The sequence below is a fragment of the Mustela nigripes genome, chromosome 1 (assembly GCF_022355385.1).
Source record: "Mustela nigripes isolate SB6536 chromosome 1, MUSNIG.SB6536, whole genome shotgun sequence".
Lineage (NCBI taxonomy): Eukaryota > Metazoa > Chordata > Mammalia > Carnivora > Mustelidae > Mustela > Mustela nigripes.
This window is the reverse complement of record NC_081557.1, coordinates 25,930,671-25,956,241: the sequence shown is the minus strand read 5'-3', so window position 1 is coordinate 25,956,241 and position 25,571 is coordinate 25,930,671. Positions and strand designations below refer to the sequence as shown.

General features: G+C 39.0%; 1 protein-coding gene across 1 annotated transcript in view; it reads right to left on the bottom strand.

Moving 5' to 3' along the window:
* The window catches only part of LGR4 (leucine rich repeat containing G protein-coupled receptor 4), a 102,555-nt gene that overhangs the window by 37,284 nt on the left and 39,700 nt on the right, over positions 1 to 25,571 (bottom strand). Inside the window, exon 2 of the mRNA XM_059406765.1 lies at positions 9,837 to 9,908. Coding sequence (XP_059262748.1) covers positions 9,837 to 9,908 — 72 coding nt within the window. The remainder of the gene's footprint in view (positions 1 to 9,836; positions 9,909 to 25,571) is intronic.

Sequence of the window (25,571 nt, the reverse complement as noted above, 5' to 3'; positions counted from 1 at the left end):
GAGAAGTGCAGAGTATCAGATCCTACAGCCCCGCTGACTTTGTGACATACCACAGTAGTTCCCTAGATATGCGTGTATTTGTGTGTGTGTGTGTGTGCATGTGCACCTTACACGTTTAAGCCATTGTTGTTTGAGATGATGGGTGCTTACTTTTTCCTTTTATGTTTCTACCTTATCTTTCTAGGCTTCCATATTTTAAAAATCAAGTATCCATTAATTTTATGATCATTTTCTTAATAAATTAAGTGTATCTGTCATACAGACTTTTTAGCACCTCCAACATGACCTTCTTTGATATAAACACATAGTCCTAACTAAGAGGTAGTGAAAATTAAATTATGTTAGTAGGAAGTCAAATACATGTTCACTTACTTGAAATCACTACTATTTTTAGTCAAATGACAAATAATTAGCTTTGATTAAAATACATAAATACACCAGCAAACTGTGGTTTCAGTTGCTTTTCTACACTTTCTGAATCCCACAAACCTTTTAACAATGAACTGCTTGATTTGCCTACTTGATTTCCCCTCATCCCCTCTGAAGTCCTGACTTCTCAAACCCAAGATTTGAGTACACCCCATGTTTCATCACCTCTACTTCTAAACTGTAAAAACTGCAAAGCACTACAAGACAAAGTTACAGAACCCGTTGCTTCCACTATAAATTAATAATACTTGGGCTTTAACTGAGACCCTTCTATATTCTTCATTGGTCCTTTGTTCATTTCTGATTGGCCCAATTAAACAAACATCTCCTACAACATGTGTAGTTACGAGACTCTAATGGGCTGAAACAACTGTGGTTTCTTCCTTCCCCCTTCTACTTCCTTGCAGAGGGACTGTCCACCTCAAGTAGTCCCAGTGGGTGGGGATGAATTCATAAGCCAGACTGGACCATGCCATCCCAAACAAAGTAACTAGCTCAAGAATAAGCACATGAAGTAGGTCTAGCTAACTTAAGTCCTCCTAGGAGTTTTCTGCTGAAAACAGTGAGGAAGACTTGAGATACTACTCATTGGATCTCAAGATGCAAAGACATGCTTGGGACTACCAAAGGTTTACTTTTCCACCATATGGAGACAGGCTATTTGCAACAGCAAAGAATGAAGCCAAAACACAAAATTAGAGATAATCAAAGTTAAGAAATGAAGAGCATGAGAAAACTCTCATAACTTTTAAACCTTGAGATCGAGTACCATCTGATGCCAACTCCACCTCTGGACTTTGTAGTTCCACATGAAACAATAAATCCTCTATTATGCCTCAGCTGGGTTTCTGTCTCTTAACCCTTGGGGACTCGTGTCAAATACAGTACATATTCCAAGCTTTAGCTACTCTCCCCAAACCAGAAACCACCTACGCACTTGATGCACTTCTTGACCCCAACGTCAATCTCACAACCTCCCTGAAATGATTCTTTAAAAAACTTAAATTCAAGGCCTTTTCTCAGTATCTGGCCACAGGCACCTTTCTCTAGCCTGTCAATGTTGATCCTTCGTTTCTTGTGAAAAATCTCTCCTCCCACAGCTCCTGGGGCACAGTTTTGCCCTAGTTCTCCTGCTTCTCTGGCACTTGGTTTTCTTCCCACACCGGGATTCAAGTGTTTCCCAAGGAGTTGTCTTTGGCTTCCTTCCCTTTTCTTTTGCCCTCTCTCTCTTGGCAAGCTCTTTCCATCTCATGTTTCCAGTAATCACCTTAAAATAAAAGACTCCCAAATATATACCCATAGTACTCTAATTCTATAATCTATACTTCTGGGCTCCATGCCTATACTTCCAGGGACCCCATTCATATCTCATCTAAACCCTATATGTATATTCAAAACTAATAGCTTTTCTTCCAAACAATTTCTCTTTCTGTATTGTCTGTATGATTGCATCTTTATCAAAGCACACCAGACTCCTGATAATCCTAAATGAAAGTGTTACAGATGTCATCCCCATCACCCTAGCTGAGGTGTCCTTTATTTATTTATTTTTAAGATTTTATTCATTCACTTGACAGAGAAAGACACAGAGAGAGAGGGAACACAAGCAGGAGGAGGGAGAGAGGGAGGAACAGGCCTCATGCTGAGCAGGAAGCCGGATGCGGGGCTCAATCCCAGGACCCTGGGATCATGACCTGAGCTGAAGGCAGATGCTTAAGAACTGAGCCACCCAGGAGCCCCTGAGACATCCTCTTGACTCTACTTCCATGTACCTTTTACAGAGGTTCCGGGCTCTCTCTTACTCTCTCTCTTACTGCCTCTCAACTGCCCTAGTTCAGATTCTCATAATTCTCACCTGGACAATTGCCATCAGCGTCTTCATTTGTCCTCCTGCACTGTCTCAATCACAAACATCCTACTGTCTACTATGAGATTACCTTTACTGAAGGTCATATCTGGTCAAGTCATTTCTTAGCTCAAAACACTTCAATAGTCACTCAAAGACTAAAACTCCTTATTTGTCTGCCAGGAAACAAGCACAAGACTGGGGCTTCAGTCTGACCCCAAACCTCCTTTCTAGGTTTCTTTTCCATAACTTCCTTTCAGTAAATCAGCACTAGAACCAAACCAAACACCACATCATTCTGAACACCTGTACCAGTTTTTATATCTTTTCTCACACTCCTTCTTCCCCATCTCCTTATGAATTAACTCCTACCAACCCTCAAGACTCTCCAGAAATACTAACTCTTGGATGAGGTCTTCCCTAATATTTCTTAGTAAATAGAACTTTCTTTCTCCTTTGAACTCTCCAAACTCTAATATACCACCCATTTGTCTTGAAGGCAAGGATCTCATTTAATTCAACACTGAACATAGTGCTCTACCTAACAAAAGTCTGTTGAGTTAGCAAATTGTTTTACAAGTCTTTCCCCATCCTCTCCACATCTACAGGGGCATACCCTGGGATGAAATCCAGGTCCATTAATGACATGCTATGTAGCCTCAGGCAAGTTACTTAACCTCTCTGAGGAAAACCTCAGCTCCTCACCAGGAAAATGGGACTGAATATGTAGTTCAACATTTTATGAATTAAAACAGAACAATGTCTATTTGGAGGGTGGGGGGCTACCCAATACATAGCAGGTTCAATTAGTACAAGCTCTCTTCCCATTTCTCTTTTTCCACCTTTACTCCTTGATCTGACAGCTTTCCAAATGACACATAGGAATTAACATGAACAACCATGTCTGTCAGTGAGCTCACTGTATAGTTTCCAACAGTAAAGGGAGTGATCTTTGCTACCAAATCATCCCAACAGAGCACTAGAAACTGGAGCAGGAGAATGCACCTAAGAACCGAGTATTTTTATTTTTATTTTTATTTTTTAAAAGATTTTATTTATTTATTTGACAGAGAGAGAGCACAAGCAGGCAGAGAGGCAGGCAGAGAGAGTGGGGGAAGCAGACTTCCTGCTGAGCAGAGAGCCTGATGTGGGGCTTCATCCCAGGACCCTGGATTATGACCTGAGCCGAAGGCAGAGGCTTAATCCACTGAGCCACCCAGGCACCCCAGAACAGAGAATTTTTAACTTTCAAACATCACCAGAGCAACTGAGAAACTCTTTTACATTCTGGAAAAAACAGTTTTTGAAACTTAAAATAAATTATCAAGACACAGCAACCACATACAACTTGTGGTTCTAGACTGTATGCTGGACCAGAATTTTATTTTTCTGTTGCTATAGAGAATTACCAATGGAACAGCTGTCAAATTTGAATGAGAATTATAATCAAATGATAATATACATCAACACTATTTTTTTGAGTTTGGCAACTGTGAATATCTTTGTATTTAGAATTGCTGCAATATTTAGTGGTAAAGGGGAATTATGACTGCAACTTACTCTCAAATGATTCAGGGGGGAAATGTATATATATTTTAGATCTCCTATTGTGTGCATGCATGTGGAAAGAGAATATTAACACTTGGGTAATCTGACTAAATGGTATGTGTGAAAATTCTTTATGCTTACATTTCGTAAGCCTGAAATGTTATGTACATGTGTGCGCCTGTGTGTGTATGTGTGAATACCTGTTCTAGATTTAAGTATTGGCCAAATTAAACTATTTGGTTTTGACCCACTATTTGTATCTGATTTGAAATCTCCCTGTTCAAATTATTCACTAGTCCTCTTTTGCACTGTAATGCCTTAATTTAGAATTAATGTCCTACAGATGAGGAAAAAAGATGATGAGTAAGCTTGAATAGTACTCAGATCTAAATTTTACTTGAGCATTGTGAGTCTTCCAAAGTCAAAGTACATTTTGAAACAAATGGAATTATCCTCATCTGCTAGAATGTATTAAACAATAAACTATATAAGTGCCAAAGCTGGCAATGGTTTCTACCTGCTATTGCAACATTTAAACTTGAAGTAACAGGGATGCCTGGGTGGCTCAGTTGGTTGGACGACTGCCTTCGGCTCAGGTCATGATCCCAGAGTCCCGGGATCGAGTCCTGCATCGGGCTCCCGGCTCCATGGGGAGTCTGCTTCTTCCTCTGACCTTCTCCTCGCTCATGCTCTCTCTCCCTGTCTCTCTCTCAAATAAATAAATAAAATCTTAAAAAAAAAAAAAAAAACAACTCGAAGTAACATCCATGGACTTTTTTTGGTGGCAATTATGGAAAAGCAATTGGATACTCCCTCTATTGTTTCCAATTAAATCATTTTCACAACTCCACATTTCAGCCATTCCCCAAATGCCTATCAATACCCTGCAGGTCTCAAGGAAATCCAAAAGTGGTTGTACCAGCATCACATCAGACTAGATTCTGTGGATAATAAGTCAGTATTTCCTAAGAATTCTGGCTTTCCTTTGACATTGCTAACAGAAACCTATATTGACCCTTTCCAGCTTCCATCGCCAAGCAAAAGAACCTCTCTCTGAAATACTTCAAGAAAAAGAAACACTGCAATGTTTATGAGGATTGGTGAAATTTACCTCACTCTTGTGGACATAGCACTTTGGCCACAAAGCACTTTGACATAAATTATTCTGTTTTCCCTTTACAATACTACTGTGAGGAGTTACATGTTCAAGAGTAGGAAGCCAAGGTGCAAAAATCAAGACACTGTCCCAAATTTTCAGATGTTGTATACATTGAATTGAACGTTTTTGTAAGAGAGATGTAGGGAAGAAATCAATGAAGGGCATCCAGTCATTCAGGGCAAAAATCTAGTCAACTCCCTACTGCTCACGCTCATATTCAATTCAGCTCCTTCAGGATTAAGTCTAAACTGTTTAGCTTAAAAAGTCCCTTTATGATCTATCTGGCCTCATATTCTGATACTTCTCCATCTTTGAATATTTCAAATTTCTCTATATTTCATTAGGAATACCTGTTAGTAAGTGTGTTTTAACATTTCTGAAATGTCTACCTCTATGTCTTTGCACATGTTAAAAGGTTCTTTCTGGAGCACCCAACCTTACATGCATCTGGTAATTCCCAGAAGTCCTTTAAGACTCAGTTGAAGCTATTTTATTTTTAAGATTCTATTTATTTATTTGACAGAGAGAGATCACAAGCAGGCAGAGAGGCAGGCAGAGGGCGGGGGGGAACAGACTCCCCACCCAAGCAGAGACCCCGATGTGGGGCTGGATCCCAGGACCCCAAGATCATAACCTGAGCCGAAGGCAGAGGCCCAACCCACTGAGCCACCTAGGCATCCCTGTTGAAGCTATTCTAGGAAGCCTTTCCCAAATCCTAGAATCTCAAGTAATATATCACTTTAGGCTTTCATTGACCTTACACACATGTCTCTCACAGTCTTCATCACACTGTACCAAGAGATAGTTCCATACCTTCCTCTAGACCCATGTTGTAAAACTGAGCTTTCTGCAGTGTTAGGAATGTTCTATTGTCTGTGCTGTCAAATACAATAGCCTCTAGCAACAGATGCTTACCAAGTACTTGAAAGATGGCTAGTTTTGCTGAGGAACTGGATTTTTTATTTAATTTTCATTATTTTAAATGTAAAACTAAAAAGCTACCTATGGCTAATGGCTCTAGTATTAGCACAGCAACAGACAGACTGTCACTTCCAAGGACGAAGACCATACTTACCTGTCTCTGTACCCCTGGAAACTACTACAGAACCTGGTACAGAGCAGGATCCAGTGTTTGTTGAAAAAAATAAGTAAATGTTTAAGTATCTATAAATACTTCTTATGTATTGCTGGGAAGTGATTCCACCCAATACTCCAAGCACTCTGGATCATCATATAAAATTTGGCCAACCCGGTCACATCTTGTAAAGTGCACCTCATTAACTATAATGGAAAAAAAAAAAACCCAAAACCTCAGAAAATCATTTATTTCAACTCAGGGCACCTCAATTTCACAATCACTCTTAAATGACTTCCAGATGAGTTCTGGATAAATGGTTACAAGGTTTATGAACTATTACAATAGTCATGGCAGCATCATTTTGGAATGTCAAAATCAACTACAATGTTCTATTAAAAAAGGAGGGGGGACTTTTTACCATGCTTTTATTAACATGGAAAAAAATTCCTTTAAATGCCTGAAGTATTCCCAAAGTATTAAAGACTACTCTAAAGTATTCTTTAAATATACCCATCAGCTCTCCTAACTGAATTCATTTTTATTTTTTTTTAAGATTTTATTTATTTATTTGGCAGAGGGAGATCACAAGCAGGCAGAGAGGCAGGGAGAGAGAGAGAGGAGGAAGCAGGCTCCCTGCTGAGCAGAGAGCCCAGTGCCGGGCTGGATCCCAGAACCCTGAGATCATGACCTGAGCCGAAGGCAGCGGCTTAACCCACTGAGCCACCCAGGTGCCCCTGAATTCATTTCTAAATCCCATCCAATATTTGGAGAAGATGTGCTGGCTTGATTTGATGGGCTCCGTCATTGCCAGAGCAGAATATGAAGACAATGTGACCTACGCACAAAGCACTAACAGTCAAGGGTAATTTGGTGCCAATGAAAAGTCTCAACTGACAGAATTCACGAGCTTGACATTGGCGATTTTAAGAAACCCAAGATGTGAACTTCACAAAGCAGAGACTAAGCATGTTTGACTCCATATCCAGGCCCTCACCACACAACCCCTCAGAGTGGAGTTGGCAGTCCAAGGCAACATGGAAGGTGGTCTGCACCCAGTCACCCCACCCAGAACAAGCAGAGCCTCTCTCCTATCTGCTGCATCACACAGCAGCTATACAATGGGTGGACAACCACCTTGTAAATGTCCTTTCATTGCATCATTACTTCCGTAAAGGGAGATTAATCCTAAAGTTTAAAACTTTAAAAATGAGTAAATAAATTTGTATAATATGTATTTATAAACATATAAATAAGAAACAAAAATAAATAGGTAAAGCATCTTAAAAGCTTAACTGGTGGGAGTCAGGAGGCGGGGGCTTCAAACACATAGTTCACTCGTTTTTAATCTAAATTTTAATTTAAAAATGACCAATTAGGGAGTGGGGTGGGCAAAAAGAGTCAAGAGGGTCAAAAGGAACCAACTTTGAGTTATAAAATAAGTAAGTCATGAGAATGTAAGGTATAGCACACATTGACTAGAGTTAATAATACTGTATTGCATATTTTAAAGTTGTTAAGAGAGTAAATCTTAAAAGTCCTCATCACAAAAAAAAAAAAAAATGTGTGACTCATGGGGATGGACATTAACTAGACTTACTGTGGTGATCATTGCATAATATACCCAAACATTGAATCATTATATTGAACACCATGAAGCTAGTATGTTATTAGTCAATCATATCTCAACAAAAGAATGAATAGCCATTTACTACAAAATGATTAATGTTCACTATAGGAAACAAGAGAGGCAAAAATAAAATATACATTTAATTTTTTTAACCCAAAGATAACACTTAGTATTTCACTGCTTTTTTTCCTTGCACTTTTAAAATAGTAAAATAAATACTAGCTACAATTTACATAACACTTGCTCTGTTTCATGCACTGTCCAAGCATTTAACATCTATTAATTCATTCTGTCTTCACCAGAATACTATGAGGGGAGACTGTTGCTATCTGTACCATACAGACAAAGAAACTGAGCACAGGGAGGTTAAGTAACTTGACCCAGTTCACAAGCTTAGAAGTGGCAAATAATCTCTGTTCAATTTTTGCTGTGGGAACATTGTGTTCAGCTAAGTAGTGTGGGAAGAAAAATTTTGCCTAAATTTTATTAAATACTTAACTGCTCTTTCAGTGCTCTTGTCAGAAGCAAGAGAGAACATACAACCCGCAGGGCTTATGTTTGACTCCTGTTCCCCATGCTGGGGGAGAGGCTGAGCTAAGATAGGAGACATTCATGGACTTGGATCTAATACTCAATAGCTGGGCTACAGAATATAATCTGTAATATGAATTTAGATTCCTTCAGGGCTGTATCTCTTTGATGTTCTTAGGATCAAACTGTAGTCTTCTTACCTACATGTATTACATAATCCATTAGCCTGGCCACTAGAGGCCTAGATTTAGCTTGATATAAGTCTGATTTTATTTTATTTTTTCACCTGGATTCTCAATGTAATATATAGTTTCCAATTACTTTAAAATGCAATTGTACCTATTTTGATCACAAACTTCAAAAAAGTGTGGAAAGCAAAATGAAATGGAGGCTAAAATAGATGGAAAGGGACACTTGGGTGGCTCAGTCATTAAGCATCTGTCTTTGGCTCAGGTCATGATCCCAGGGTCCTGGGATCAAGCCCCTGCATTGGGTCCCTGCTCGGCGGGAAGCCTGCTTTTCCCTCTCAACTCCCCCTGCTTGTGTTCCCTCCTTTGCTGCCTCTCTCCCTGTCAAATAAATAAATAAAATCTTAAAAAACAAAAGAAAACAGATGGAAAGAACTTCACCACAAAATAAACTGTTAAACTGGAAGTGTGAGCTAGAATTGACAAGTCCAAAAACATTCTTAAAGATATTTGAAGGCATGTTCCATGCCTTCTCCCAATTCCCAAAAGTCTTGTGCAAATGTCTCAGGGGACCTACACTCAATTTTCTGCTCACTTGCAACAATACTGTCTCCTGCATCATGACACTAAAACTCCTTGTATTATTTTTTATGGTTGTGTTACCCACACAGCAACTCCTCTGGCAACAATGGTAATTACTCTAGCCTTGTTATCTCAGGATAACACTGTAATTAACTTGTGTCACTGTAGCATTCATGGTTATAATAATTGTAGCAAAAAATTCCAATGAAAGTAACATTTTTAGTTTTGGCATCCAAAAATAACTTCAGCAATTACACTACTTAAAAAAAATCAAGTTTCCCCGAAAAAAAACGTGATTTCCGGAGTGCCTGGTTGGGTCAGTCAGTTAAGCATCTCCCTTTGGCTCAGGTCAGGATCCCAGGGTCCTAGGATCAAGCCCCACATGCCTTTGGCTCACTGCTCAGTAGGGAGTCTGCTTCTCCCTCTCCTTTTGCCCCCACCCCACCACTGTTCACACTCTCTCTCAAATAAATAAATCTTATTTATTTTAGATAAATAAGATCAGTGGATTAAGCCTCTGCCTTCGGCTCAGGTCTTGATCTCAGGGTCCTGGGATCAAACCTCACATCCAGCTCTCTGCTCACAGGGAGCCTGCTTCCCCTCCTCTCTCTCTCTCTCTGCCTGCCTTTTGGCCTACTTGTTTGTGATCTTTCTCTGTCAAATAAATAAATAAAATATTTAAAAAAAAAAAAAGAAAAAAAGAAACCACTTTATATCCTTTGCACAAATCTTACTGAAACTAAGCTATCTGAATGCCCCCTAAGAAACATTAGACTTTTTGTAAGAGCTTCAAAGGGAACAGGGAAACAAACACACAAATAAAATATATTTCATAAAATATTACTTACAGCTCCTCTAGAAAAGGAAAGTTCTTAAATGCATCTTCTGGTAACTGAGTAATGTTGTTCATACTGATATCCCTGGAAAACATAAAGTTGAAATTTTTGACTAAGTGATATTAGACTTAAAGAACTTAATTCAACAGAAAAATAAGTTCTGGCATTCTATAAATAAATGAGAAAAATGAACACACCAAGTCAGACATAGGGATAGCCACAATCTGGCTTCCAAATGCAAAGATAAATCTTTTACGATAAATTATATTCCATAACTTAGAAATGAACATAGAAATATACCCGGATCCTATGTATATCCCACTTTTTAAGTATTCAAGGAAAGAAAAGGACCTGGAAAGGGAAAGGAAAAAAGAGGCCTCAAACTACCTACAATGAGTAGGCCAGTTTGATTGCCCAGGGCTCTGGTATTCAAAGTGCTGTACCTGATAAAAAATAAACAAATGAATACCCTGGGGCATGATAAAAGATTTGCAGGTACGGGTCGCTTCTTAAGTCACTGTCAGGGACAATAAAACAGGCTGTAGCTGTATTCCAGTCATATTTTCTGCAAAACCTGTAAAAGTCCTCCAGTAATAGCTGTGAGGGGATTTCATTTTTAGCCTAGGAACAGTTGCAGCCCAGAGACATGTGGCTACATGACAGGTATGCTGTCCATTTCCAGTTTTTCCTTCCAGAAGCAGCAGGAAGGAGAGAACTCACTTGCTGATATAACTTGACAATTAACTAGTTCAAACAGTTAAAAGAAATACTTTATTAACCATTTTCTTCTTCCCTGGCAACTGCCTTCTCAACTGGTTTTCTCTTTCCACACTCTGTGTTAACATGGACACGGTGAAAGGCAGGTTAAGGCAGCCTCAGAGGGAAAGTCCCAGCATGCACTGGGCCATTACCTCACTCAGGTTCCTCTGCCTCTTGTCTGTGGCTGTGCCCTCAGGTCTCTCCTTTCTAAAAATCACCAAGAAAATTCACAACTGTGACCGCCTCAACACATATGAAGGTAGAAGCGAAATCAGCGAACAATAAAACACCAAAATCAGCTAACAATAAAAACACAATGATTTTTATTAATTTAGTCAGGTGAAATCTTCTTTTAAAGGAACCAACACCTTCAGTACTAAGGTATGTGAGTCCCTTCTCCCTATCTTTGCTACTCACTAAAATTTGGAAATGGAATTTGCACCCTCTTTACGAGCCCTTCCCAAGGCAAGTCTGGAAATCTTCCTGGCTTGGGAATTAACAGTAACAGCAGGCACAAAACCAGCAAAAGCAGTGGCAGCTGATGTGTAGAGAATATTGAAACTGTGGTTAAGACCGCACGAAAGATCTTCCCCTACAAATGAGAAAACTGGGGCTTCCTGAGGTATAGAACCTCCCCAATGTTCACAGGAAATGTGAACTCCAGAGTCCATGATTTTAACTGAACACTGAATCTTCCCAAGGTATTGTGCAAATCCTGTTACTTCTCTCCATTAATTGTCAAGATAGAAAGCAAACCCACGGTCCTACCAAGGGTAAAAGTGAGAGGGGTACTGCCTGTAAGACCTTGGTACAATCATCAATGAATCTTAGGAAAGCTCTTGCTTGACAATTTAAAAAAAGAACTATAAATAGCTTTAGAATTTGAGGAATCAAAGTTCATATAAATTTGAGCATGAAACTGTTCTAGAGATGAATTCTCTGTCCATAGAGATTCCCATGCATTCCAAAATTTTATCATTGAAAGTAACTCAAAATCTATTAAAGATAATTTGTAAGAAAAATAAAATTAATACATATCTGAAGGATTTTTTTTTTCTTAAGGAATTATTTTTAAACACAGGCCCTAATGGTACTTTCATTAGTCAGTGAACAATATCCTTGGGCAGGGGAAGGGAAACCCTTTGTTTTTCATAAACACTCAAGCAAGATACTGGAGAAACAGCAGCAAAATTGGGTTCTGAAGAAGCAGGCTCAACTCCTGCTACCACCACGTAGCCACTATGTAATCCTGGGCCTCAGTTTTCTCATCTGTAAAATGAGAGCACTGAACTGATTGGTTGAGGGGCTTCCCAGCCTGAAATTGTATATTTCTATGATTCACCTTTTACTGCAGTTTTCATGGAGGGGTCCCTCCTCCCAAATGAAAATATATGAGGTTTGTTTTGTGGAAAAGGCATGCTTCTGAAACATTTACCATAACACAAAATTTAAAGACTACTAGTTTGCCATTATAAAACCACTGAGTCATTCCTGCTGGAAACCCATTTGCCCTTAACCAATAAAATCATTCTTAAGAATACAACAAAACATTTAGTCATACTGAAAGGCAAAATAATAATCTGAGTGAGCAATGATTCTGTAAAATATCACACAGCATCGATGCTCTTTAGCCATTCCAATAAATGGAGAAAGAAGGACAACCACAGTTTATTATTTTACAGAAGGAGGCACTCCATACAGTTTTCTCTGAATTCATGTGACTATCACCGCAACAGAAAAACGGACTATTTGCCTCACCATAAAAAGACACGTCCTTAGAAATTACACCACACTATTCTCTTCATTCCAATTTTTTAAAACACATACACCTATAGAATTCTCTCATTTTTTTCCCCCTAAGAGTAACAAGACATGACAGGTAGTTCTGCTGTGAGCCATAAATGCAATTAGTAGGACTCCATATTTACAAACTAATATGTTTTAAGCATGTGGTGAGGTTTTGTTTCAAAGTTTCAGATTCAGGAGCCACACTTGTTTTCAAAATGTCCTGAATTTCACAAAACTAGAGAGGTTCTACCTTTATAGCTATTTCCCCTCATCTTTCTGGGTTTAAACAAAACATTTGAGAATAGGAAGGGAAAAAAAAAAGAAGAAGATGGGGGAGCCTACAAGATGTTATCTCCAGAGAAGCTCTGGAAACATGTGGTTACAGATTATAAGGTGGGTGGGTACTCATTTAAAATAATGAGGGCTAATGGTGATAAACAACCTACAGACAAGCCTTAGAGAGGATTCCAGACCTGACATCACCAACTCTGACAACAGAGTTTATGGTTGGAAAGGATGCTGGGGATGATAAGTTAACTGTAACAATTTACAAATGGAAGCCCTATGCCATAATTACAAACATCTCAGGCTCACAGGCCATATGAATCATTAAAACACCTAAGTTTAAAAAAATTATATAGAAAATGTTCAGCTGAAAGATAAACCTTGAGATCAGTGGTTTGACATTCATATGGGCAACACAATCTTAGAAGCAATCTCTGATATCAAACCCACTGATTTGCCATCCTGGGTGCCTATGAAGGAAATAAATATAACAGAAAACAAAAAAATTGGGTGCCTGGGTGGCTCAGCCAGTTAAGCATCTGCCCTCGGCTCGGGTTTCTGGGATAGAATCCCCCATCTGACTTCCTGCTCAGCCTCTCTGAGCCACTGCCTGCCACTCCTCCTGCTTATGCTCTCTCTCTCTCTCTCACTGCCAAATAAATAAATAAAATCTGAAAGAAAGAAAGAAAGAAAAGAAAAGAAGAGAAAAGAAAATGAATGAATGAATCATACAAGGTCAGAACATCACCAACTCACAAATACGTCTGAGGGAAATTTCAAGAGAGTTGATGGCCTTCTTGGGTTCAGCCTGGTATAGTTGGAAGTACACAGGCTTGGTATCACAAAGACCAAGATCTACCTATGAATCTACTAGCTGTGTGATCTTGGGCAAGCCGTTCATCTTTTCTGAGCCCTAGCTTCTTCATTTGGAAACAAAGAGTCAGGAATAACTAAATCCTGTAGACTCCTGAAGATCAGAAAATGTCAAGTTACACATGAGACGCTAAGTAAGTAATAAGGTATTAGCTTACTACCATCCACAGTTGTTCTGCTCCTGGGAGCTGGTGGTCTGAGTCCAGTGCAATGAAAGCTAGCAGGCTGAGCATCACAACACCTTTGGTGGACTTCCTTCCCAGAAAGAAATCAGTTTTACACAAGAGAAACACTCAATGGTGCAGAAGACCTAAAACTGGGAGTTATTCCAACTACGAAACTAGATTCTAAACTCCAGAACTCCAAGAGTCAAAATTTTTAAGGTAGAAGAGCCCTTTGAAGTCACATACTTCACTTTAAAAGAAAAAAGTTGAGTCCCAGGAGTTGACAGAGTCAAGCACTTGAAAGACAGGGGAGGGAAGAGGAATGGGCAGAGAAGAAGGAAGGAAATTATATTCTTACAGGAAATTTTTAGAAGGACAATCCACTTTCTAAGGATTAGGAGGGCTTCATACAGTTATAAGCAGAGAACAGAATCCAGAGCTTTTAATGGGGTGCTTGACTATATCTTTTCCAGACATATTTGTTCCATAACAGACTTCTTCATACTTAGTTCTCTCAAACAGAACAAATGTCTGCATATTATACCAACCCAAATCCCAATTTTTACCACAGAGATCAGAAATACAGAAGGTGCATTACCTCACTAGAAAAATAAAGCTGAATGCTCAAACACCAGCAGTCACTGGTTTCAAAATTAAAATTTAAAGGGTACAATTGTTTAATTGAAACTGCTAAATCTCCCCAGTGGTTAAACTCTCATCTTTTTTCTCTCATAAAATTCACTACCTCTAATGTATCTACAGAGTAAAGAGCAACATCATGTTTCAACAAGGTACCTTTTTAAAATCCCCATAAAATGCTCCAGAAGCAAGCCTAACCTGTTTGCTGATGGCCAAGCGTGTACCACCATAGACTCCGCCACTGCATGCTCGCTGGGTCTGGGCCTCCTGCCACAGAATTATTTAATTTTCAATATACTGTGACTGACCCAATGTTATCTAAATTTGAATAAGCCCTCCTATTTGTACTAGATAAAACCATACTGCTACTACCACACTGTTGATTATATCTCAAACACTATCCAGCAGTTTCAAGTCCCTAATCGACATGCAGGTGCTGGAGAACACAGGGTTCTGTAATGTGTTCTCTAGGAAATGGTTGTGTCTTTAAACTCAACAAGCATATGTTGATAGTGAGTACTACTATCCCAATGACTTTTCTAGGGTCTTTCGTAATTAGCCAAAAATTTCAGGTCAGTCTCCCATTCACAGATGTCTACAGTATGAACAAAAAAGAAAACGAAAACTACATTTGAAAAATGCTTCTGGGGGAACTAATTTGAAGGGAAGGTCTCTCTTGTCCACCAGCAGTGCCGACACACACAGAACACCAGAGTTCTAGTCAAAGCCCATGAAGAGTTCATTTCTTTTCTGACACAATTCTATATCTCTAGGCAAGCAATCTCTTTTTCTCCCTATTTCTTTCTTTTTAGAACAAAAGTGATCTATGTGTATCTTTTTTTTTTTTAACTGAAATATAAATACAGGGGCGCCTGGGTGGCTCAGCCAGTTAAGTGTCTGCCTTCGGCACACGTCATGATCCCAGGGTCCAGGGATCCAGCCCTGTGTCTTCTCCCTTTGCCTGCCTCTCCCCCTGCTTGTGCTCTTCTTTCTCTCTCAAATAAATGAATAAAATCTTTTTAAAAATGACTTTAAAAAACCCTGAAATACGGAGAAAACCATCCACAATATCAATTCACAGAAATAACCACTATCCTATTTCATGGGTGTCATGACAGATTTTTTTTCTACGTATAGTGTACGATTTTACAAATGCGAAATCCTATAGTTCTGAACACGTTTATCCATCGGCACCTAAAGGTCTTCAAGAGGCAATGAAAACTTCCCTGAAAATATATTTGACTAAAAGTACAAATATTACCATCTAATAGACCCTGATGCTCTTTTTGGCAGGACATACAGCATGAGATGAGAAAGCCCTTGTTAGTAAAAGCCACCATGCCAACGGCAAAAGAGGTGGATTAAGGACTTGCCTATAAAAGGAGATATCGTGTCATCCATTTAACATTAGCCACATATGTGCCAGGCAGCATGCTAGTATGTGAGGCTCCTTGTATCAGAAGTTGTGCTCCCAGTTATTTTCTTTTTTAATGAAAATCTGTCACTCCAGTCTCCTCTACCACTTACTATCACTATATATTGTTGCAACATCCAATTAAGTTCAACTTTTAAAATATGCATCATTGCATTCTGAAAGCAACCAGAGCAACTATGTCTATGTGAAGATGCTGCTCTTTATACTACAGAAATTAGGCCAAAACAGTTCATATGCCATTTCAGTCAGATGTTGTTCCCGAGGTATCTTCCTGACTTTACATGGTTTAGCACTACAGGAGTCCAACTAGATGTCAAAACAGACTGCCCTCTAATGCCATGGGCAACAATTTCTACTGCAGTTTTAGTCAGCAAGAGGAATTGACTTCATGCTATCTGGACCACTGGTTGGTGTTTCAAACACAAAAATGCAGTGATTTCCAGGGAAATAATCCAAAACTTGCTTCCCTGCAGGCCTGCAGTCCTTAAGGAGGTTATCTGCTACAACCCAGCATAATGATACTTAAAAATAAATTTTAATTACTGCAGAGAAAAGTTATCACCTTGTACTGTCATGATCTATTTAAAGTACTTGAATATCTTTATATATAATCTTCTTAACAATACAGAAAGTCTAGAGAAAATGCCAACTTCAGATCTTAAAAAATGAAAATTTTTTTGGTATAGGAGATACAGAGAACAATGCTTAATTCATTTTATGATCATCTACTCTAGTGGATTAAAACCTCCCCTTCAGGCCCTTTTAGAATTTTTCTATTAATGACTATATTGCTATTGCTAAGCAAATGAAAAGACATGAAACAGACTGGAAGAAAGTATTTGCAAAACACTTAAGATCAAGGAATAGTATTTCCATGTAGAAAGAACTCTCTAGACTCAGTAAGAAAATAAACCTGATTTTTAAGTGGGCAAAAAGATTTGAACAGACACTTCACCAAAGAAGATTACACAAATGGCAGAAAGCACCTAAAAAAGATGTTCAATAGTAAAAGATGTTCATTTCCCAGTGGGGAAATGCAAAATAAATCACAAATCACAAGATACCACACCACACAACTATCAGAATGGCTAAAATGTGACCCCCCCCCAAAAAACACTGAACATGCCGAGTCCTGATGAGGATATGAAAGTGGGAAGGCAACATGGTGCCACCACTTTGGAAAGCAGTTCGGCAGTTTCTTATAAAATCAAACATGCGCTTATGACCATATGACTCAGCAGTGCGAGGTATAAGTAACTGCCAAAAAATGGAAAGAACCCAAACCCCCTCCAACTGGTAACAGGATAAAGAAACTCTGGTGTATCTATACAATGTTAATAACATCCAACAACAAAAAGGAGACTACTGATACACAGGAGCAGGAGCACAGATGAATCGCAAATACTTGATGCTACGTCAAAGCGTGACTCAAAAGACTATCCACTGTGTTCCACTCATACGGCATATTAGACATGGCCAACTTTTAGAGACAGAAAACTGATCGGTGGTGGCCAACAGCTGGGGGGGATGGAGTGGGAGAAAAATGGCTACACAGGGGAACAGAAGAACATTTTGGTGTGATAGAAATGCTCTAGATCTTGATTTTGATGATGGTTATAGGATTACAGGTATCCAAACTCTTAGAACTGTATACTAAAAAGTGAGAGTTTTACTGTATGTAAATTAAACCTCAACACCAGCCTTTTATAAATAAGAACATATATATTATCCTCCTCACATTTCTTCCACAGGAAAAAGAATTAATCCATTGGCTAGAAGTTCTCTTTCCCAGGCTGACCCAACTCCAAATGATATTACACACAGCTACCCACTTACAGCAAGACATCAGCCCAAGCCTCTTCATTCCCTCTTTACTAAGCACCTGCTGGGTTTGTGCCTGCGTGCTGGGCACTGGGTACATAAAGGCAAGTAAGACAGAGTTTACCCAAAGAGCATTCTGAGACAGCAGCAAGGCAATAAAAAATGACAAGTCAACACTGTGATGTGTGGCGCAGCAAGGGAAGATAATCAACCAAACCTGGAGCCGGGGAAAGACTTCTAAAGGCAAGGCTGTGGTGCCAAGGTGTGAAGGGGAGATGTTACTTTGTAGAGTGCTGGTATTTCGATCTGTGCACTCACTCATTAGGTTGGCACCGTTTCTCAGCAGGGCGCAACTGGCATGTTGAGTAGGATAATTCCTCATTATTCAAGACAACTTTGCTCACTATAGGGCACTTGGCATCCCTGTTCCCACCAGCACACTAATTAGTGCAACTAAAAACACTTCCCAAACACTTCCAACCTTCCCAAAGCAAGCTGGTAGCACAGGGAGGAAGATGAAATCTATTTAGCAAGTAGAACATGGCATTCTAAAAAAGAAAGAAAAAAAAAATATATATATATATAAAATGAAGAGCTAACATCAAAGTACATCACATAAAAAAAGCACCAGCTGGGCATCCAAGTGGCTCACTCAGTTAAGTGCCTGCCTTCGGCTCAGGTCATGATCCCAGGGTCCTGGGATTGAGCCCCACATTGGGCTTCTTGCTCAGTGGGGAGTCTGCTTCTCCCTCTGCCTGCCTCTCTCCCTTATATTCTCTCTCTCTGATATATAAATAAATAAATACAATCTTAAAACAAAAAGAAAGAAAGAAAGAGAACCAGGATTGTTTCACGACAATCATTTAGATTTTTCCATATATACTGGTTGATGATGAAAAATGTAGTCATTGGATTCATGGGGAAATAAATTTGAAAGATTCTGAATGAGATAACTTATTTTGTTTGGGTAGGGGTGCCTTCCAGGCACAGGGACAATCTCGTGTGAAAGCACACTGAATGAAATAAAACCAGAATGGTTAAAAAGAGAAAACTATCTAGGAACTTGAACATTACAAACTAGTAGGGATACAGGTGGCAAGAGAAGCTACCAAGATTAGCAGAACATACATCCCCAAAAGCCTTGCTGATGTGACCTCTAGAAATCGGAGCTGTCAGGGACTCCTGGGTGGCTCAGTCAGTTAAACGTCAGCCTTTGACTCACATCATGAGCCCAGGGTCCTGGCATTGAGTCCTGCATCCAGCTCTTTGCTCAGCAGGGAGCCTGCTTCTCCCTCTGCCTGCTGCTCCCCCTGCTTGTGCTCACTTGCCCTTTCTCTGACAAATAAGTAAATAAAATCTTTCAAAAAATTATAAAAAGAAAAAAATTTTTAAAAACAAATCAGAGCTGCCAGAGGAACTTTAAGCATATCAAGTTTGCAGCAGAAAGATAATTCTGGCAGCCATATATTACAATGGGAGGAAAGGAAGGAAAGATGAAATTCGGCCCTTCTGGAACGCAGTTCCCTGACTGTAAAATATTGTGTACTTGCTACTTCTCAGGTCCTTTCCAAATATATCATTATGACTCCTACTTTGGCATTCCTGATTCTGCACATTCCATGCATAATTAGTAGAAAATAAGCAACTCTTAGATTCATGTTTTTCCTATATGCACAGGCACATTTGCTTGTGTTAGCAAGTGTGTGAAGCACAGACTTTTAAAACATACCCCCTTCAGAATTACAAGGGTTCAGCAATTAAGAAAGACGCATGACTTCATTTCCAAAGGTAATATTTTATGCTGTAATTGTTTATGCTCTCAATGAAGCAATACAGCCTAGGAGACGTTGAAGGGTGTGTTCTCCAAGGAGATGCTAACCCAACAAGTTAGTAAAGAGGAAGAACAAAACACTGGTGTGAAAATACCACACCACAACGAAAGGCAGGTGTGGTTGAAATCATACATCCTTAAAGGGGTACCTTTAAAAAATAAAAGTGGTCAGGCCAGGCTAATTCAATGTTTTCTAATATTGAAACAAGTTCCACTTGTTTCTGGAGCTTTTTGTTTTTGTCTTTTAAAACAGAGTCTAGTTGTCAAGTGTGGAATGTGCACTGATGACAAAGATATAAAATGCTCGAAACTTGGAGTAATGTTTACTAAATGGCAAAGAAGAAATGCATGCCAAAGAGAGAAAGAACATTACTTTTCTTTCTATAGTTTGATCAAGGACCCTAGCATCTGGCATCATACGGAACAGACAAGGGTTAAACTCTAATATTCTTTGTTTTCTTGCTTCTTAACGGGTGTTCCCAGGCATTCTATGGGTGTCAACAGCTGTTCTGGTAACCCTAACGATGACAAAACAGCGCTCATTACCAGCCAAGACACACAGACAGAATGGTATTTCAATAGTCCATTTAACATCAACAAGTAAGTATTGTCAGCTGGGCACATTGGAAACACTCAATTACTTCATCCCAGCCAACAAAATGCACTATTCATAAAGAAATCAACCCAACAGCATTTATTACGGTAAATATTCTAATTAACTAAACGGTTTATGTTTTATTATGGCTACACTTATTAACACCACTGATAGGAAAAACATTACTTCATGGTCCTGCCTTCAAACACGCACACCCACGAAAACTTCTGTTTAGACGCGCATTTTTTTAAAAAAAACTTCAACTCACAACCAATTAATGGCTTATGAAATCATTTTGATGGGTCATAGCCAATTTTTTTTAATTTAAGTAGGAAAGAATAGAATAAATTAGAAAAAAAATCAGAGTATATCAAATGTAGTAACAGAAAGTATCGGTTCAGGGAACTTTGGTCTAGTGTATGTGTGTTTCTGTCTTACTGACTACAAAGTCTCAAGTTTGTAGACACTTGTCTGTGAAATATAGTTAGAACCATGAATTCAAGGGTTTGGCTATTAAAGCCAAATATTTCTTACTCTTCTCCAACAGCACCCCCCCCACACACCCCGATGGAATCACAACTGCAGCTGCTTTCCCAGCACAGGATTGGCTCAATGTATTTAGTAATCTTGAAAGTCTTCCTTTATCTATAAAGTTCTCTCTTGGGGAGCCTGGGTGGCTCAGTGGGTTAAAGCCTCTGCCTTCGGCTCAGGTCATGATCCCAAGGTCCTGGGTTCAAGCCCCGCATTGCATCGGGTTCTCTGCTCAGCAGGGAGCCTGCTTCCCTTCCTCTCTCCTTCTGTCTACTTGTGATCTCTATCAATATATAAATAAAATCTTTTAAAAAATTTTTTAAAGTTTCCTCTTAGAATTGCACTGCTGCATGCCATAGATTTTGGACCATTCTGTTTTCGTTTTCATGGGTATCAAGGTGTTTTGGTTTTTTTTTTTATTCTTCTTTGAGCCCTTCATTGACCCATGGGTTGTGTAGCAGCATGTTGTCTGCCTCTACATGTTGGCGTCATTTCCATTTTTCTTCTTGTAATTGATTTCTAGTTTCATTCTGTGGTGGTAGGAAAAGATGTTTGAAATCACTCAAACTTCTTAAATTTATTGAGACTTGTCTTGTGGCCTAAAATGGGATCTAGCCTGGAAAACGTTTCATGTGCACTTAAAAAGAATGTGTGTTTTGTTTTTGAATGGAAAGTTCTGTCTGTATCTATTAAGTCCATCTGCATTAAGGCCAATGTTTCTATATTAATTTTGCCTGGATGATCTATCCACTGATGTAAGTGGGGTGGTAAGGTCCCCTACTGTTAGTGTACTACTGTCAGTTTCTCCCTTGGTGTCTATTAACATTGCTTTATATATATGTGGGGTCCAGATTAACAAGTGCTACATATTCTTGTTGGATTAATCCTTTTCTCATTATGTAATGCCCTTCTTCGTCTCTTGCTACAGCTGCTTTTTTTTAAAGTCTATTATGTCTGATGCAAGTATTACTATCCCAGCTTTATTTTTTATTTTCAATTACACGAAATATCTTTTTCCATCCTTTCACTTTCAGTCTGGGCATGTCTGTAGATCTTAGGTGAGTCTCTGGTAGGCAACATATAGATGGGTCTTGTTTTTTATCCATTTAGCTATCTTATGTATTTTGATTAAAGTGTTCAGTCCATTATAATAAATAAAAAAATAAAATAAAATAAAGGGTTTCTGGCTGGCTCAGTTGGAGTATGAGATCTTAATCTCAGTCATGAGTTTGAGTCCCACACAGGCTATAGAGATTAGTTTAAAAATAGATAGGGGTGCCTGGGAGGCTCAGTCGGTAAGCGTCTGCCTTCGGCTCGGGTCATGATCCCAGGGTCCTGGGATCTAGCCCTGCATCAAGCTCTCTGTTCAGTGGGAAGTCTGCTTCTTCCTCTCCCACTCCCCCTACTTGTTCCCTCTCTGTCTTTCTCTCCCTGTCAAATAAATAAGATCTTTTGAAAAATAAATGAACTTTTTCTAAAGGCATTTTGTCCACTTTTTTTTCTTTAAGAGAGAGAGAGACACACACACACAGAGAGAGAGCATACACATAAACGAGGAAAGAGCAGAGAGAGAATCTTAGGCAGGTTCCACATTCAGCATGGAGCCCAATGCAGAGCTTGATCTCACAACCCTGAGTTCATGATCTTGGCCAAAATCAAGAGTTGGATATCAACTAACTGACCTAGTCCACTTACACTTAAAGTAATTACTGATAGGGATGTGTATACACTTGTGTTTTTGACAGCATATTTTACTTTTTATTTTGTGTATCCCTTAACAACCTACTGTGATTATAGCTGATTTTACTACTTTTGTCATTCAAACTTCATAGTAGCTTTATTAGTGGCTGATCCACCAACTTTGCTGTACATTTGCTTTACCAATGAGATTATTTTCTTTCATTTATTTACTTATTTCTATGTATGGCCTTTTTTCCACATAAGCAAATCTCTTTTGTTACTTCTTATAAAGCTGTGGTAGTAGAAATGAACTCCTTTAGCTTTCGCTAGTCTGGGAAACTTTTTATTTTCCCGTCTATTCCTGAATGATAATGTTGCTGGGTAGAGTATTCTTGACTGTTAAGGTTTTTTTCTTTTCAGCCACTTGAATATATCATGCCACTCCTTTCTGGACTGCAGTTTCTGCTGAAAAACTGCCTGATAGTCTATAGGGCTCCCTTATACAGAACTGCTTTCTCTTAATGCTTTTAAGACTCTCTAGCTTTTTTTACATTTTAATTATAATATATTTTGGTGTATACCTCTTTGGATTCATCTTGTTTGGAACTCTCTACTTTTGGGACCCAAATGTCTGTTTCCTTCCCCCAGTTAAGGAAGTTTTCAGAGGTACCCCTTCTCCAAATAAGTTTTCTGCCCCTTTCTCTCTCTCTCTCCTCCTTCTGGACCCCTATGATATGAATGTTAGTTTGCTTCATGTTGTCCCAGAAGTTTCTGAAACTAGCTTCATTTTTTAAATATTTTATTTATTTATTTATTTACTTATTTATTTTTTTGAAGTACAGTTTGGGTGATTTCCACTACCCTGTCATCTGGATCATTAATCCCAGCTCCTGTATTTTCTAACTAGCTGTTTATTCCCTCTAGGGTATTTTCCCCTTCTGTTATTGTCTTCTTCATCTCTCACTGTCACTTTCTTACATTGTCTAGCTCTTTCTTGAAGTTCTGTGTTCATCCATTCTTCTCTCTGTGGGGGTTCCTAGAAGTATATGATAAATCACTATTTGTACATCCAATAATCATCCTAGACAAGAAAAGTTCCAATTTCTAAGACACTGATGCACTGACTTCATTATGGGGAGATAAGAATAAAATTCTAAATGATTAGGTCTAGGCCTAAACTCAGAGACAAGCTGAGATTTCACCAACCTATTAATGTAGGCTTTGTGGAGCAACTGTTTCCCTTCAGGTTATGAGGCATGTGGTACCCCTCCCAAACACACATACCACACACTCTCCCTTCTCCGAACCTCTGATGGCCGTTTTTTAAAAGGCTTATAAAATATATTCTATCCTTAAAGGAATGACTCAAAATTGTAACTAAGATGACTCAATCATTTCTGGTGACTTCAAGACAACAGACATTGATAATGATGGTTTATAAAAAGATATTCCCTTGGGAATGACTTAATAACTCATTAAAGTCACTAATGATTTATTCACCATAGAAGAAGCTATGCAATCAGATCTAAGATACTCTTAAATCTTTGAGGAAAGATTCTCAAATTTGGTTTTGTAATACTCCTGGACATCTCCACTTGTAGCAAGTTTTTAAGTTCTAACAAGTCCCAAACACAAAACTAATTCCTTTTAATTCAGCAATTAACATGGATCATATGATCCTTTATTTCTTACCTTGAACAGAAAACAATGGGCTACCTTAAAATTTGTTTGTTTGTTTGTTTAAGATTTTATTTATTTGACAGAGAGAGAGAGAGATCACAAGTAGGTAGAGAGGCAGGCAGAAAGGGGGAAGCAGGCTCCCTGCTGAGCAGAGAGCCCAATGTGGGGTTAGATCCTAGGACCCTGAGATCATGACCTAAGCCAAAGGTAGAGGCTTAACCCACTGAGCCACCCAGGCGCCCCTTGAAATTTGGTTATTAAAAAAAGAAAGACACAGATGCACTCTAGGAACTCCAAAATATGTTCAGAATTATTGGTTTATATTGTTTATCTAAGAAAATCTCTCATTTCTGGAGTTGACAATGTTTGCTGGAGCAGTTTTGTTATTAATTGGTAAGAAGAGAAGAAATAATATCTTAGAAAATAAACTCCTAGGGCACCTGGGTGGCTCAGTCTTTAAGTGTCTGTCTTTGGCTCAGGTCATGATCCCAGGGTCCTAGGATCGAGGCTCACATTGTGCTCCCTGCTCAGCGGGGATTCTGCTTCTCCCTCTCTCTCTGCTGCTTCCTCTGCTTGTACCCTCTTGCACTTGCTCACTCTCTATCAAATAAATAAAATCTTGCAAGAAAGAAAGAGAGAAGTAAAGAGAGAGAGAAAGAAATGAAATTCCTAAAAAAAGTGAATACTTAATATTGTAACCACCAGTGAAACCAGACACGTGTCTCTGACTCACACTCACACTCACATACACACACACTCCAAAAAGAGCTTGACCTACAATTAAAAATTGTAAGATTGGGGGCGCCTGGGTGGCTCAGTGGGTTAAGCCGCTGCCTTCGGCTCGGGTCATGATCTCAGGGTCCCGGGATCGAGTCCCGCATCGGGCTCTCTGCTCAGCAGGGAGCCTGCTTCCTTCTCTCTCTATCTCTGCCTGCCTCTCCATCTACTTGTGATTTCTCTCTGTCAAATAAATAAATAAAATCTTTAAAAAAAATAATTGAAAGATTGGAAGGTCAATTCAGATACCAATAAGCAGGATACCACTAAACCCCAGTCTGCCTGAGACCACCCCAGCTTACATCTATTGTTTGGCATAATTATTAATGGTGCTCCTTTTCCCTCTCAGGGTACAGTTATTGGAATGATAAATTAAATGATCATCCCACTAACAGCAATAGGTTTGACTGAATGATGTTGAATGAGTTGTGATGGGAAGAAGTGGAAATCTTGGTTTGGATTGCCTTGGGGATGATCTGAATAAAAGGCTAATTCCTCACTGGCATAATACTATATGGATAATTATAATATGAAAACACACAACTTATTAAACATCTGTAGAGTTTGTAAATATCCCTTTGATCAATTTCCTGCTCCTCCAGCTGGGCCATGTTTTGCTTCCTACTGTGTCCCAAGCCTGTGGCATACTGTGTGGCCACAGTTGAGAGAATGGCATGCCAGACACTCTTAAACATTTTAACGGTCATGGAGCAAATACATACTTAGCATTTCCAAAAAAATAAATTTTTAAAAAAGGTTTAATTTTCCAGTCATCTAAAGGAAGTCAATGGCCTAGTTGTGGGAGGAAAGAAAGAAAGAAAGGGCATATAAACTATCCTCTTTTTACAAATTTTTGTAATTGACCTGATTGTGGAACAGTCAGGAACAC